Source organism: Thalassophryne amazonica, chromosome 8, assembly GCF_902500255.1.
Source record: "Thalassophryne amazonica chromosome 8, fThaAma1.1, whole genome shotgun sequence".
Lineage (NCBI taxonomy): Eukaryota > Metazoa > Chordata > Actinopteri > Batrachoidiformes > Batrachoididae > Thalassophryne > Thalassophryne amazonica.
In genome coordinates, this window is record NC_047110.1 from 50,046,840 (window position 1) to 50,059,937 (window position 13,098).

A 13,098-nucleotide genomic window follows, 5' to 3' on the forward strand; every position below is an offset into this window, starting at 1 on the left:
CAAAGCTTAAATAAGACTTATTTCTTTAACAGGACCCATGTTCACAAGAAATCAGATGTCTGAAAAAAATGGATTTACATGATTTAAATATGTACATTTACACATGATCAGAATGTCTCCAAAAACATGAGAGGGTATGTTATTTAGACACATTCTGTTCATGTACAACCAATATACATATTTAAATCATGTAAATACAAGTCTTTTTTTTAAATCAATGTAAGTGTAGGAATGACCCTTGAATTTCCCTCTGGGATCAATAAAGTATCTATCTATCTATCTATCTATCTATCTATCTATCTATCTATCTACAAACATGTTGATTAGACACAGATTTCTGAGGGACAGTGTGTCTCACACTGTTTGGCTATCATAGTCTTTACTTCCTCAAATTAAACATAAATGTCAACCTAAAAGAGGAACAAGATTGATTCCAAACTTCACTTTTGGTTTCAAGTCCTTAAAATTTTTCTTACAGTTAATGACATAAATGATTGACGATAACCAAGTAATGTCATTTTACTTTGATACTGGGTTAGAGGTCTGAGTAGCAGTATGCACAGGGCTCACAAAAGACAAACACAACAGCAAGCTCTTATTAGGGCTCAGTATACTGATAACTGTGTTGTTGTTTTTGTAAAAATTTACACACGCACACAGTACTTGTAATACAATAGGAATTTTGGAAGAACTACAGAGAAGACATATGGTATGTACCAATAATATTTCTAATAGGAAATTCAGCTGGATGAAATTAAACAATACAAAACAAAGCAACTGTAATTGTAAGATATAAGTGGTTCATATATAGTGCACCCAGAAAATATTCACAGCGCTTCACTTTTTCCACATTTTGTTATGTTGCAGTCTTATTCCAAAATGGAGTAAATTCATTTTTTTCCTCTCAAAATTGTACTCACAACACCCCGTAATGACAACATGGAATTTTTTTTTTTTACTTTTGCAAATTTGTTTAAAAAAAAAAAAAGAAATCGCATGTACATAAGTATTCATACCCTTTGCTCAGTACTTTGTTGATGCACCTTTGACAGCAATTTCAAGATGCCACAAGCTTGGCGCACCTATCTTTGGGCAGTTTTGCCCATTCCTCTTTGCAGCACCTCTCAAGCTCCATCAAGTTGGATAGGAAGTGTCAGTGCACAGCCATTTTCAGATCTCTCCAGAGATGTTCAGTCAGATTCACGTCTGGGTTCTGGCTGGGCCACTCAAGGACATTCACAGAGTTGTCTTGAACCACTCCTTTGATATCTTGGCTGTGTGTTTAGGGTCATTGTCCTGCTGACAGATAAACCATTGCCCCTGTCTGAAGTCAAGAGCACTCTGGAGCAGGTTTTCATCCAGGATGTCTCTGTACATTGCTGCACTCATCTTTCCTTCAATACTGACTAGTCTCCCAGTTCCTGCTGCTCAAAAACATCCACACAGCATGATGCTGCCACCACCATGCTTCACTGTAGGGATGGTGCCTGGTTTCCTCCAAACATGATGCCTGGATTTCACACTAGAGAGTTCAATCTTTGTCTTATCAGACCACACAGTTTTGTTTCTCATGGTCTGAGAGTCCTTCAGGTGCTGTTTGGCAAACTCCAGGTGGGCTGCCATGTGCCTTTTACTAAGGAGTGGCTTCCATACAGGCCTGATTGGTGGATTGCTGCAGAGATAGTCATCCTTCTAGAACAGGGGTAGGCAACCTGTTCCAGAAAGAGCCATGAGGGTGCAGGTTTTCTTTGCAGCCACTGACACCACCAGGTGATTTCACTGATTAACTGATTCCATCTGCTCAAAGTGATATTAATCAGTAAAATCACCTGGTGGAGTCAGTGGCTGCAAAGAAAACCTGCACCCTCATGGCTCTTTCTGGAACAGGTTGCCTACCCCTGTTCTAGAAGGTTCTCCTCTCTCCACAGATGAATGCTGGAGCTCTGGCAGAGTTACCGTTGGTTTCTTGGCCACCTCCCTGACTAAGGCCCTTCTCCCCCAATCACAAGTTTAGACGGGTGGCCAGCTCTAAGAAGAGTCTTGGTGGATCCACACTTCATCCATTTACAGGTGATGAAGGCCACTGTGCTCATTGGGACCTTCAAAGCAGCAGAAAAGTTTCTGTACCCTTCCCCAGATTTGTGCCTCGAGACAATCCTGTCTCAGAGGTCTGCAGACAATTCCTTTGACTTTATGCTTGGTTTGTACTCTGACATGCACTGTCAACTGTGGGACCTTACATGTAGAGAGGTGTGTGTCTTTCTAAATCATGTCTAATCAGCTGAATTTTCCCCAGATGGACTCCAATTAAGCTGTAGAAACATCTCAAGGATTATCAGTGGAAACAGGATGCACCTGAGCTTGATTTTGAGCTTCATGGCAAAGGCTATAAATGCTTACATACATGTGATTTTGTTTGTTTGTTTGTTTGTTTGTTTTAACTTTTAATAAATTTTAAAAAATCTGCATAAAACATTTTTCGCATTGTCATTATAGGGTACTGTGTGTAGAATAAGGCTGTAACATAGTAAAATGTGGAAAAAATGAAGCGCTGTGAATACTTTCCAGATGCACCGTATGTCATTTGTTCTTCAGAGCCTGTTTAATTGTATGAATTTGACCAGTGTATGATAAGCACACAGTCCAGTTTGGGCTGATTTTTCAGTTCCTGTTTTTCTTGTGAAGTCAGCGAGCAGCTACATTTTGCGTGCTTCCCTGTGAGGCAACAATAAAATCTACATTCACCACCACTTTCAGCCTCGTTTACAGGATGGATGCCTTTGTCATATCATCTGTAAGTACTCGCTTGGCTGTGTCATGTTTGAGTTTTTAAGTGTTGACCCTTTTGGTTACAACATGTGATGTGACAGAAAGAACATTGTTTAATTCTCTTATTTGTATTTGGTTTTAAATGTGAGTACAATTATCATTTAAAGAGGACTTTTCTCATGAGCAAACGTTTACTTTTCTTTTCCCAAGGCCTCAGAGGAAATCATTCCAAATGATTCAGAGATTTTTCGGCCCACTGTAGAGTTGTGCCAGTTTCTTACTAATGTGGGGGAGATTTATGAAGGTGAGAAGACCAGATTTAACAAGTCAAAACTACATGAGTCAAGTGCCTAAATTGTTGTCACTTTTCAGACCAGAGATGGAACTGCCATTCTGAGCGAGGTGCGCCAGCAGACTTTGATAGTTCTCCAGTAAATCATCTGATCGAGCTTCAGTCGGTGTCTCCCCAGCAACTGATACAATCCTACCAGCACTACAGCAGCGAGGCTTTGCCCTTTCACCTGGACCCGCCACTTGGACCTCTGTCTGTTTCACCGCAAGTAAGCAGATTAAAATTTTAGCACACCCTCTGCATGTGGAATTTGAAAACATATACAGATGAGGAAATAATTAAAGCAACAATACATAATCATAACTCATCAAACAGCTTTAAATTTTCAAGCAAAAATGTTTTTTTTCCAATAGAGCATTAGTGAAAAACAATCATTGTCATTTCTTACAAAATGTTTATTTTTCTACATGTTTTCTACATGGTTTATGTCAAAATGCAAAGTGCAAGTCCATTTAAAGTGGGTCAGAGTGCACTTTGCTATTTAAGTGGGGGAAATATTACAATAAAAACAGTCACTAGGCACAAAAGCTTTGGATTTACCATGTTTGTTACGCACGGCTCTGTTGTATTCCAAATATGATATCAAGCATTCACAGTGGCACCTACCCTTCCCTCTAAACCGGAGTGTGCCTGGCAGAGAGAGAGAGAGAGACCAGCTTTTGCTGGTCAAAAGCACAAATGCTCTTTGGAAATGGACAATGCTGACCCACCTGTCCTGTGTTTGCTAACAAAATTTTAACTATTAGAGAAAAAATTACTCATAACCATCCCAAAGACGTATCGTTATCTTTGGCTGCTTTCAGTGATGCCGGTATTTGGTTAGACTCTTTCTCTCCGATTGTTCTGTCTGAGTTATTTTCATTAGTTACTTCATCCAAACCATCAACATGTTTATTAGACCCCATTCCTACCAGGCTGCTCAAGGAAGCCCTACCATTATTTAATGCTTCGATCTTAAATATGATCAATCTATCTTTGTTAGTTGGCTATGTACCACAGGCTTTTAAGGTGGCAGTAATTAAACCATTACTTAAAAAGCCATCACTTGACCCAGCTGTCTTAGCTAATTATAGGCCAATCTCCAACCTTCCTTTTCTCTCAAATATTCTTGAAAGGGTAGTTGTAAAACAGCTAACTGATCATCTGCAGAGGAATGGTCTATTTGAAGAGTTTCAGTCAGGTTTTATAATTCATCATAGTACAGAAACAGCATTAGTGAAGGTTACAAATGATCTTCTTATGGCCTCGGACAGTGGACTCATCTCTGTGCTTGTTCTGTTAGACCTCAGTGCTGCTTTTGATACTGTTGACCATAAAATTTTATTACAGAGATTAGAGCATGCCATAGGTATTAAAGGCACTGCGCTGCGGTGGTTTCAATCATATTTGTCTAATAGATTACAATTTGTTCATGTAAATGGGGAATCTTCTTCACAGACTAAAGTTAATTATGGAGTTCCACAAGGTTCTGTGCTAGGACCAATTTTATTCACTTTATACATGCTTCCCTTAGGCAGTATTATTAGACGGTATTGCTTAAATTTTCATTGTTACGCAGATGATACCCAGCTTTATCTATCCATGAAGCCAGAGGACACACACCAATTAGCTAAACTGCAGGATTGTCTTACAGACATAAAGACATGGATGACCTCTAATTTCCTGCTTTTAAACTCAGATAAAACTGAAGTTATTGTACTTGGCCCCACAAATCTTAGAAACATGGTGTCTAACCAGATCCTTACTCTGGATGGCATTACCCTGACCTCTAGTAATAGTGTGAGAAATCTTGGAGTCATTTTTGATCAGGATATGTCATTCAAAGCGCATATTAAACAAATATGTAGGACTGCTTTTTTGCATTTACGCAATATCTCTAAAATCAGAAAGGTCTTGTCTCAGAGTGATGCTGAAAAACTAATTCATGCATTTATTTCCTCTAGGCTGGACTATTGTAATTCATTATTATCAGGTTGTCCTAAAAGTTCCCTAAAAAGCCTTCAGTTAATTCAAAATGCTGCAGCTAGAGTACTGACGGGGACTAGAAGGAGAGAGCATATCTCACCCATATTGGCCTCTCTTCATTGGCTTCCTGTTCATTCTAGAATAGAATTTAAAATTCTTCTTCTTACTTATAAGGTTTTGAATAATCAGGTCCCATCTTATCTTAGGGACCTCGTAGTACCATATCACCCCAATAGAGCGCTTCGCTCTCAGACTGCAGGCTTACTTGTAGTTCCTAGGGTTTGTAAGAGTAGAATGGGTGGCAGAGCCTTCAGCTTTCAGGCTCCTCTCCTGTGGAACCAGCTCCCAATTCAGATCAGGGAGACAGACACCCTCTCTACTTTTAAGATTAGGCTTAAAACTTTCCTTTTTGCTAAAGCTTATAGTTAGGGCTGGATCAGGTGACCCTGAACCATCCCTTAGTTATGCTGCTATAGACGTAGACTGCTGGGGGGTTCCCATGATGCACTGTTTCTTTCTCTTTTTGCTCTGTATGCACCACTCTGCATTTAATCATTAGTGATCGATCTCTGCTCCCCTCCACAGCATGTCTTTTTCCTGGTTCTCTCGCCTTGGGGCAACTGTTTGTTGTGATTTGGCGCTATATAAAAAAAATTGATTGATTGATTGATTGACAATACTGACCCACCTGTCCTGTGTGTGACCACAGACCAAGTAAGAAGAAGATGTAATTGCTATATAGGCTCCGTTAGTCTAGCTGCTAAGATGGAAAATCATGCAATTTGTGATACAAACATGCCCTTTGGCATGTTGTTACATCTTGACCTACTTAGGAATTTGGGACATAGTAACAGGCTGAAAGTGCCCCCTGGTGGCAAGTGGCGCCACCTACATTTATATACCGTACCGAGCACAAGTTAACCAAGGGAAGATGTAGACCTTGCCATTGCATTCATTGTAAATTCTAACATAAGTCACTATTATTATCATGGCTGTAAAAATAAAACATATATCTTGCAGAAAAGATAATACAGATGGCAAATACTGGTGGCACCACCTATATAGCTATATGATATAGAACTTTGAAAATTAAACAAAGGTGTAAATCTTGCCATTATATTCATTGTAAATTCAAATATCAGTTCCTATAACTACTGTATTCTCTCAAAAATAAAACACATGACTTGCAAACAGAATCATACAGGAGTTCAACTCTGGTAGTAGGTACCATCACCTACACTGATATCCTTAATCAAGCTCAGATACAAAGAGAAAACTGACATTTGCAAGAAAGTGAAGATTAATACTATTTTCTTCTCAATGAAATTGATATATCTGTTGTATCCTATTGGTTGTTTTTGTTTAATGAGTCTTAAGGTCACACTCAGCACTAACAGGTTAAAAGATAAAAAAAAAATGGATCTTAGCAATAAACCAAATGCTGGGCCTCCATCTGACTGTAGAAACATCACAAAATGATCCAAACCTTCATCAAACCAAATAGAGTGTCACATTTAGCAAATATTTAGAAGTCAGTTTGGACACAAAGCCACCGCAGTAACAGAGTTCAGTGCATTTAAGGGATTTCTTTTTACACCCACAATAGGACTTTCTACATCCTTTTCTTGCACCCACAGCTCAGGAGTTCCAGGCAAATGTTTGATGTCTCTGGCAGTGCGGTCTATACTGGCATCCACATATTGCCTTCCTGTTTCCCACCCCAGTCTTATGGTGATGGCAAGACAGGAGAAGGTTGTAAAGATTGGCTCCATATGTAGCCAGTCTGATACACTGCTCTCATGACATGCTCATCAAGGGCACCTTCTGCTGGGGGAATGTTTTCAAGGTTGCGACGCTTCCTGGTGAACAGTTCTCACCTGGCTTTATTGACTTCCATTTGTTCACTTGTTCAATCATAGAGAAGCACAACAAATCTTTCTATGAACACTTTGCTTTCAAGTGGAACGCTCCCTGGGCAATCTGACATTTACATGAGAGACAACTTATGCTGAAATCTGCCGGCTGTATATCATGAAAGAATACTATTAAAATGGGTTCACTGTCATACAGTATCCTTGGTGCATATAACTAAATTTATTCATTCTAGGAGAAAATAACCCTGAAAAAGTCTAATGATATTTTTTGACATATCTTACTATATTTTCTAAAATCCATCTAGCAATTTGGTCTACTGGATTGAGATATATTTACTTTATGTAATGTTGTATCATGTAAAGCACCACGCGCTGCCATCTGCAGGTCACAAAATATATCACTTCAGTTCCTCTGTATTTTGGAAATAGAAATTACCATGCACTGCTTTAGTTTGCACTAACGCCTGGTCCATAGTTGACCATGACATTTTGTTCATATTGGTCACATGGTTACATGATAAAGGGCCAAAGGTCTCTTTTTTTTAGAATATCCACGGGGAGATGAATGTAGAATACAAGTATATTTTATACCTACAATCAGCATAGGTTCTGAGAAATTATCCTTCTTAACAACCGGCTATTAATGGATGGATGGATGGATGGATGGATGGATGGATGGATGGATGGATGGATGGATGGATGGATGGATGGATGGATGGATGGATGGATGGATGGATGGATGGATGGATGGATGGATGGATGGACGGACAGACAGAAAAAGAGATAGACACATAAATGCCAAAATAATATTCACAAGCACATAATATACAGTCTGAGAGCACCTTAAAATGAACTATAGCCATTATTTTGTACAGTACAGTACAGCATATACAGGGTGTCTAAATGTAGGTGGTGCCACCTGCCACCAGGGGGCACTTTCAGCCTGTCACTATGTCTGAAAATATTCAGTAGGTCATGCTCTATTACCATGGCAAAAGGCATGTTAGTATCCCAAAATGCACGATTCACCTGATATTGCCAGTTTATCATCTAGACTATGTGGCTTGTTGGTGCCAGTACTTATCACTGGATTTCATAGCATCAAGCCAAGTCTACAACTCCCGCTGGACGGGACGCCGGTCCGACACAGGTTAATTCCCCACCACTGATCGGTACCCATTCACAGCTGGGTGGAATGTAGATTCAGTTTCTTGTCCACAGTCACGTACAGGTAGCATGAGCGGGATTCAAACCCAGGTCTATATACTGGCAGGCCAGCTCCTTGTAGTTTTGTGAAAATGGGACAACTGCTTTGGTTAGAAACTAGCTCTGATGACTGCACTGGGACAGGCCAGCTGTATGATCGGGCACTCAGTAACTGTAGTGTCATTTTATTTGTAAAAACACTGCTTTTTTGATTTTTTTTTTTTTTTTTGTCATCTCACCTCTCATCACTTTTAACGTACATTTTACTGCAAATACAGTCGAGGCTGCTCTTCTCCATTTAATGTGAAAAATATGGCTTAATATGAATATACATAAATATAATTTTAAAAAATGATGTGAGACAAGGAAAACTGGTTAAAAACAGTATCTTTGTTCTCAAATTATTCAGAATGAAACCCTTTTTGTTATCTCACAAACTTTCCAGTACATGTAGAGGGATATTTCCCCTGAAATGTCATCTAAGGACTTGCTGAGTAATGAATTCTATTGTGATACAGCTAATTCCGCTTTTACAGCAAACACAAGGTCTGTATTCGGATCTCACACTGTGAGCAACTGCAAACAAAAACTGCTGCTTTGTATAATCATATGACGAAACATTGACATTTCTCCCAAAGACCCCACACTACGGCCCAGCTGAGTGTTACCAGCACCAACCCTCTGTGTCACCTGGTCACTACTACTCCGAAGAGGAGCAAAGAGGAATTAGCCCTCCACTGGAGGTATCAGATGGGGAGGATGAGTTTGACCACCACAACCATTCCTTTTTCAGAAAAGATGCAAGTGAGTATTTACTGAACTCAAAGTATTTTTACAATCAGCCTGCATGAACGAATAACTGCCGCTATTTTCCAATCCAGGCAACAAGAAGAAAATCCGGCTGTACCAGTTTCTCCTTAGTTTGTTAAAAAGTGGTGATATGAGTGACAGCATCTGGTGGGTGGACCAGGACAAGGGCATCTTCCAGTTCTCCACAAAACACAAAGAAGCTCTAGCCAGCCACTGGGGCATTCAGAAAGGAAATCGCAAAAAGATGACCTACCAAAAAATGGCTCGAGCTCTGAGAAACTATAGTAAAACTGGAGAGATTAAGAAAGTAAAGAAGAAGCTAACCTATCAGTTCAGTGAGGAAGTTCTGAGGAATTGCTACTTACATCATTATCTCGACTGATGAGGGAACAAAGCCTGTTGATTCTTTTTGTTTTGTTTTGTTTTTGTGCCTTTTGCTTCCTGTCATTATACTATTCCACATTTGTTCTAAAAATGTTTGCGGACTGAAGGATGGCCAACAACAACGCTTGAAATGTTTTAAATGTACGAGGTCTATTAGAAAAGAAACCGACCTTTTTATTTTTTTCAAAAACTATATGGATTTGAATCAGGTGCGATTACATCAGACAAGCTTGAACCCTTGTGCGCATGCGTGAGTTTTTTCATGCCTGTCGGTTGCGTCATTCGCCTGTGGGCAGGCTTTGAGTGAGCACTGGTCCACCCCTCCCGTCGGAATTTCTTTGTCTGAGAACTTCCTGAGAGACTGGCGCTTTGCTTGATCAAAATTTTTTCAGAAACTGTAAGGCACATCCAAGTGTTAAATCTCCTTTAACAGTGGAATGTCCGGATAAACTGCTGATCCCGACCTCTTCTGAAACTTCTCTGCTATCTCACGGCGTCCTGGGTCAACAGAGGCTTAAATTTGGAAGTTTTCAGCTCAAAAACAGGCTGATGACGGCGGCTCGGGGCTGTCCTTAAAGCAATAGTAACACTCCTGTTGTGAAAGTGTCGTGACACGGACCCACAACAGGGGGCGTTAATGAACGGACAATGGATAAGCCAAAAGTAACAATTTAATGTTGTGAATCGCACAACGACGTACAGACAATAACAATATGGTGGACTGTCAATCATACACCAGGTGACGTGTGGGCAGGCTCGACGATAGAAGACGCCTGGCGAGAGAAGAGCCGGATCCCCACACAGCTTCCACCACCAACGGAGCTGAAGAACACCGGCGCCGCCAAGCCCTGCGCCCCAGGTGGCCGCTGTCTTCAGCAGTCAGACCCGGCACTGCTGGCAGAAAACAGAGACAGTCCTGATGAGTGTGAGTTCGCACACTCAGTAATCCCACAGTCAGTGTTTAGTTAGGAGGGAGCACCTCCACCTCCAGTCACACACTCGTGCAGCTCCTGTTTCACCACTTATCTGGTTTGGGGTGTGAGGCGAAGCCGTTGCTGATCACACCAAACGCCAATCCCACAGATAAGGACACACCAGGAAAACGGCTGCAAAGAAGTTCAGATTAATACTCAATGTTTTGAGTCAGCAGAGAAAATTACCTGAATGGTAGCTGATTTCTCGGCAGGGAGGTGGAGTTGCAGTCTGGCCTTTATGGTGGTGGTGATGAGTAGTGGATGAGTGACAGCTGGTATGGATGATGTGTGACAGCGGTCACTCCTGGTCGCTCCGACGCCCTCTCGTGCTTGAAGCCCGCACTTCAAGCAGGGCGCCATCTTGTGGTGGTGGGCCAGCAGTACCTCCTCTTCGGCGGCCCACACAACAACTCCTTAATCTCTCATCAGCCGTTAAAATTTTCACTGAAAACCGTCTGAATTTCTCGAATGGTGTCCACTTGGATGTGCCTTACAGTTTCTGAAAAAAATTTGATCAAGCAAAGCGCCAGTCTCTCAGGACGTTCTCAGACAAAGGAATTCCGACGAGGGGGGTGGACCAGTGCTCACTCAAAACCTGCCCACAGGCGAATGACGCAACCGACAGGCGTGAAAAAACTCATGCATGCACACGAGGGTTCAAGCTTGTCTGACGCAATCACACGTGATTCAAATCCATATAGTTTTTGAAAAAAATAATAAGGTTGGATACTTTTCTAATAGACCTCGTATTTTGAAATTTTTTCCAGGAATATATGTAAATAAATAGTATGGTCTTTCGGGTCCAGTTATTTATATGAACATTACCTACGATTTAAGAAATGAAATGTTGCTTTTTTAAATGTTGCAGTAAACTATAAGAAATTGGTGGAATTAAGCGGCTCACACACACACACACACGCACACACACACACGTTAGATAGATAGACAGACAGACAGGCAGGCAGATAGATAGATAGATAGATAGATAGATAGATAGATAGATAGATAGATAGATAGATAGATAGATAGATAGATAGATAGATAGATAGATAGATAGATAGATAGATAGATAGATAGATAGATAGATAGATAGATAGATAGATAGATAGATAGATAGATAGATAGATAGAGAATCTCATGTTTAAAAGCTAAAACTTTTTGATGCCACACTTTCACGTTTTCCCCTGTATACAGTAAATGCCTGATTTTATTTGATTTGATTTATTTGGCAATAAAATACATGTATGTAAAAATAATACAGTATATAAAATTGCAGGACAGCAATAAAACATAAAATCTTTTTCCATTGTGGTCCTCAATATTTTTGATGTTCAAACATATCTATAGTTCTATCTACATATATATATATATATATATATATATATATATATATATATATATATATATATATATATATACACACACATACATACAGGGTTGGGTAGGACTACTTTGAAATGTAATCCAAAAGTAATCAGATTACAAGTAATCCAAATGTATGTACATACATGTAATCCACATGTATTCTTTCAAAGTAATCCTACCCAACCTTGTGTGTATATATATATATATATATATATATATATATATATATATATATATATATATATATATATATATATATATATATATATATATATATATATATATATATATACCCGTAGTTTTGCAAACTGCACTGCCTATTTCCATTGACGTAATAAAAATTAACCAATGAGTTAAAAAGCACATTATAATTCATAGCAGACCGAGTTTGGTCTGCTATGTAACAGCAGCTCGATGTGAAAAGCTTTCACCCACCCCCACATCTGACATAGTCCTGGTTTAAAAAATTATGTTTGCTGTCAAGATGAAAAAGAGGTCAGTCGTCGTTATTTTTTAAATTAAACTGAGTTTTCGTTGGTTAAATATAGCTAACAAACTTTGTTATGGCGGTTTACTGTAAGGACTGTATGGTACACTGGATTAAATCACTTGTGGACACTCTGGGATATTGGTTAGAATACAGAAGTCCAGATGCTCCTTTTAGCCCCTTTATTGCTGATAATGGTTAATGTGTTGGAACTATGTGAAAGGTGTGTATGGTTCTGTAACAGAGAATAAAAAGAACCTGACACCAGAACAGCTTGTATATAATTAACTATCCATCCATCCATCCATCCATTTTCTTCCGCTTTATCCGGAGTCGGGTCGCGGGGGCAGCAGCTCAAGCAAAGCCACCCAGACCTCCCGATCCACACACACCTCCTCCAGCTCCTCCTTGGGAACCCCAAGGTGTTCCCAAGCCAGCCGAGAGATGTAGTCCCTCCAGCGTGTCCTGGGTCTCCCATGGACCCTCGAGCACCCGATGGAGCGTGTAGAGCTGGTCCAGTGTGCCGCGACCAGGACGAAAACCACACTGCTCCTCCTGAATCCGAGGTTCGACCATCGGTCGAATTCTCCTCTCCAGTACTCTGGAATAGACCTTACCGGGGAGGCTGAGGAGTGTGATCCCCCTATAGTTGGAACACACCCTCCGGTCCCCCTTCTTAAACAGAGGGACCACCACCCCAGTCTGCCAATCCAGAGGCACTGTCCCCGATCGCCACGCGATGCTGCAGAGGCGTGTCAGCCAAGACAGCCCCACAACATCCAGAGACTTAAGGTACTCAGGACGGATTTCATCCACCCCAGGAGCCTTGCCACCAAGGAGCTTTCTAACCACCTCGGTGACTTTGGCCTGGGTAATGTGTCGTGGCTCGTCTTTAGTCTTCTCGGGATGTCG

At 40.5% G+C, this 13,098-nt stretch overlaps 1 protein-coding gene across 1 annotated transcript; it reads left to right on the plus strand.

Moving 5' to 3' along the window:
* The first annotated feature begins 2,677 nt into the window (after positions 1-2,677).
* spi1a (Spi-1 proto-oncogene a) lies at positions 2,678-9,602 on the plus strand. The gene is made up of 5 exons (XM_034176180.1): positions 2,678-2,794; positions 2,980-3,073; positions 3,142-3,329; positions 8,805-8,970; positions 9,048-9,602. The coding sequence occupies exons 1-5, from the start codon at positions 2,771-2,773 to the stop codon at positions 9,356-9,358; spliced, it is 783 nt and encodes a 260-aa protein (XP_034032071.1). The 5' UTR covers positions 2,678-2,770; the 3' UTR covers positions 9,359-9,602.
* Positions 9,603-13,098: the final 3,496 nt, after the last annotated feature.

What these genes read in the sequence shown, in the direction of transcription:
- spi1a (XM_034176180.1), top strand. Translation starts at nt 2,771, where the DNA reads ATGGATGCCTTTGTCATATCATCT. An exon ending in ATGCCTTTGTCATATCATCT is followed by an intron (nt 2,795 to 2,979) that starts GTAAGTACTCGC and finishes TCTTTTCCCAAG; the next exon opens with GCCTCAGAGGAAATCATTCC. An exon ending in TGTGGGGGAGATTTATGAAG is followed by an intron (nt 3,074 to 3,141) that starts GTGAGAAGACCA and finishes GTCACTTTTCAG; the next exon opens with ACCAGAGATGGAACTGCCAT.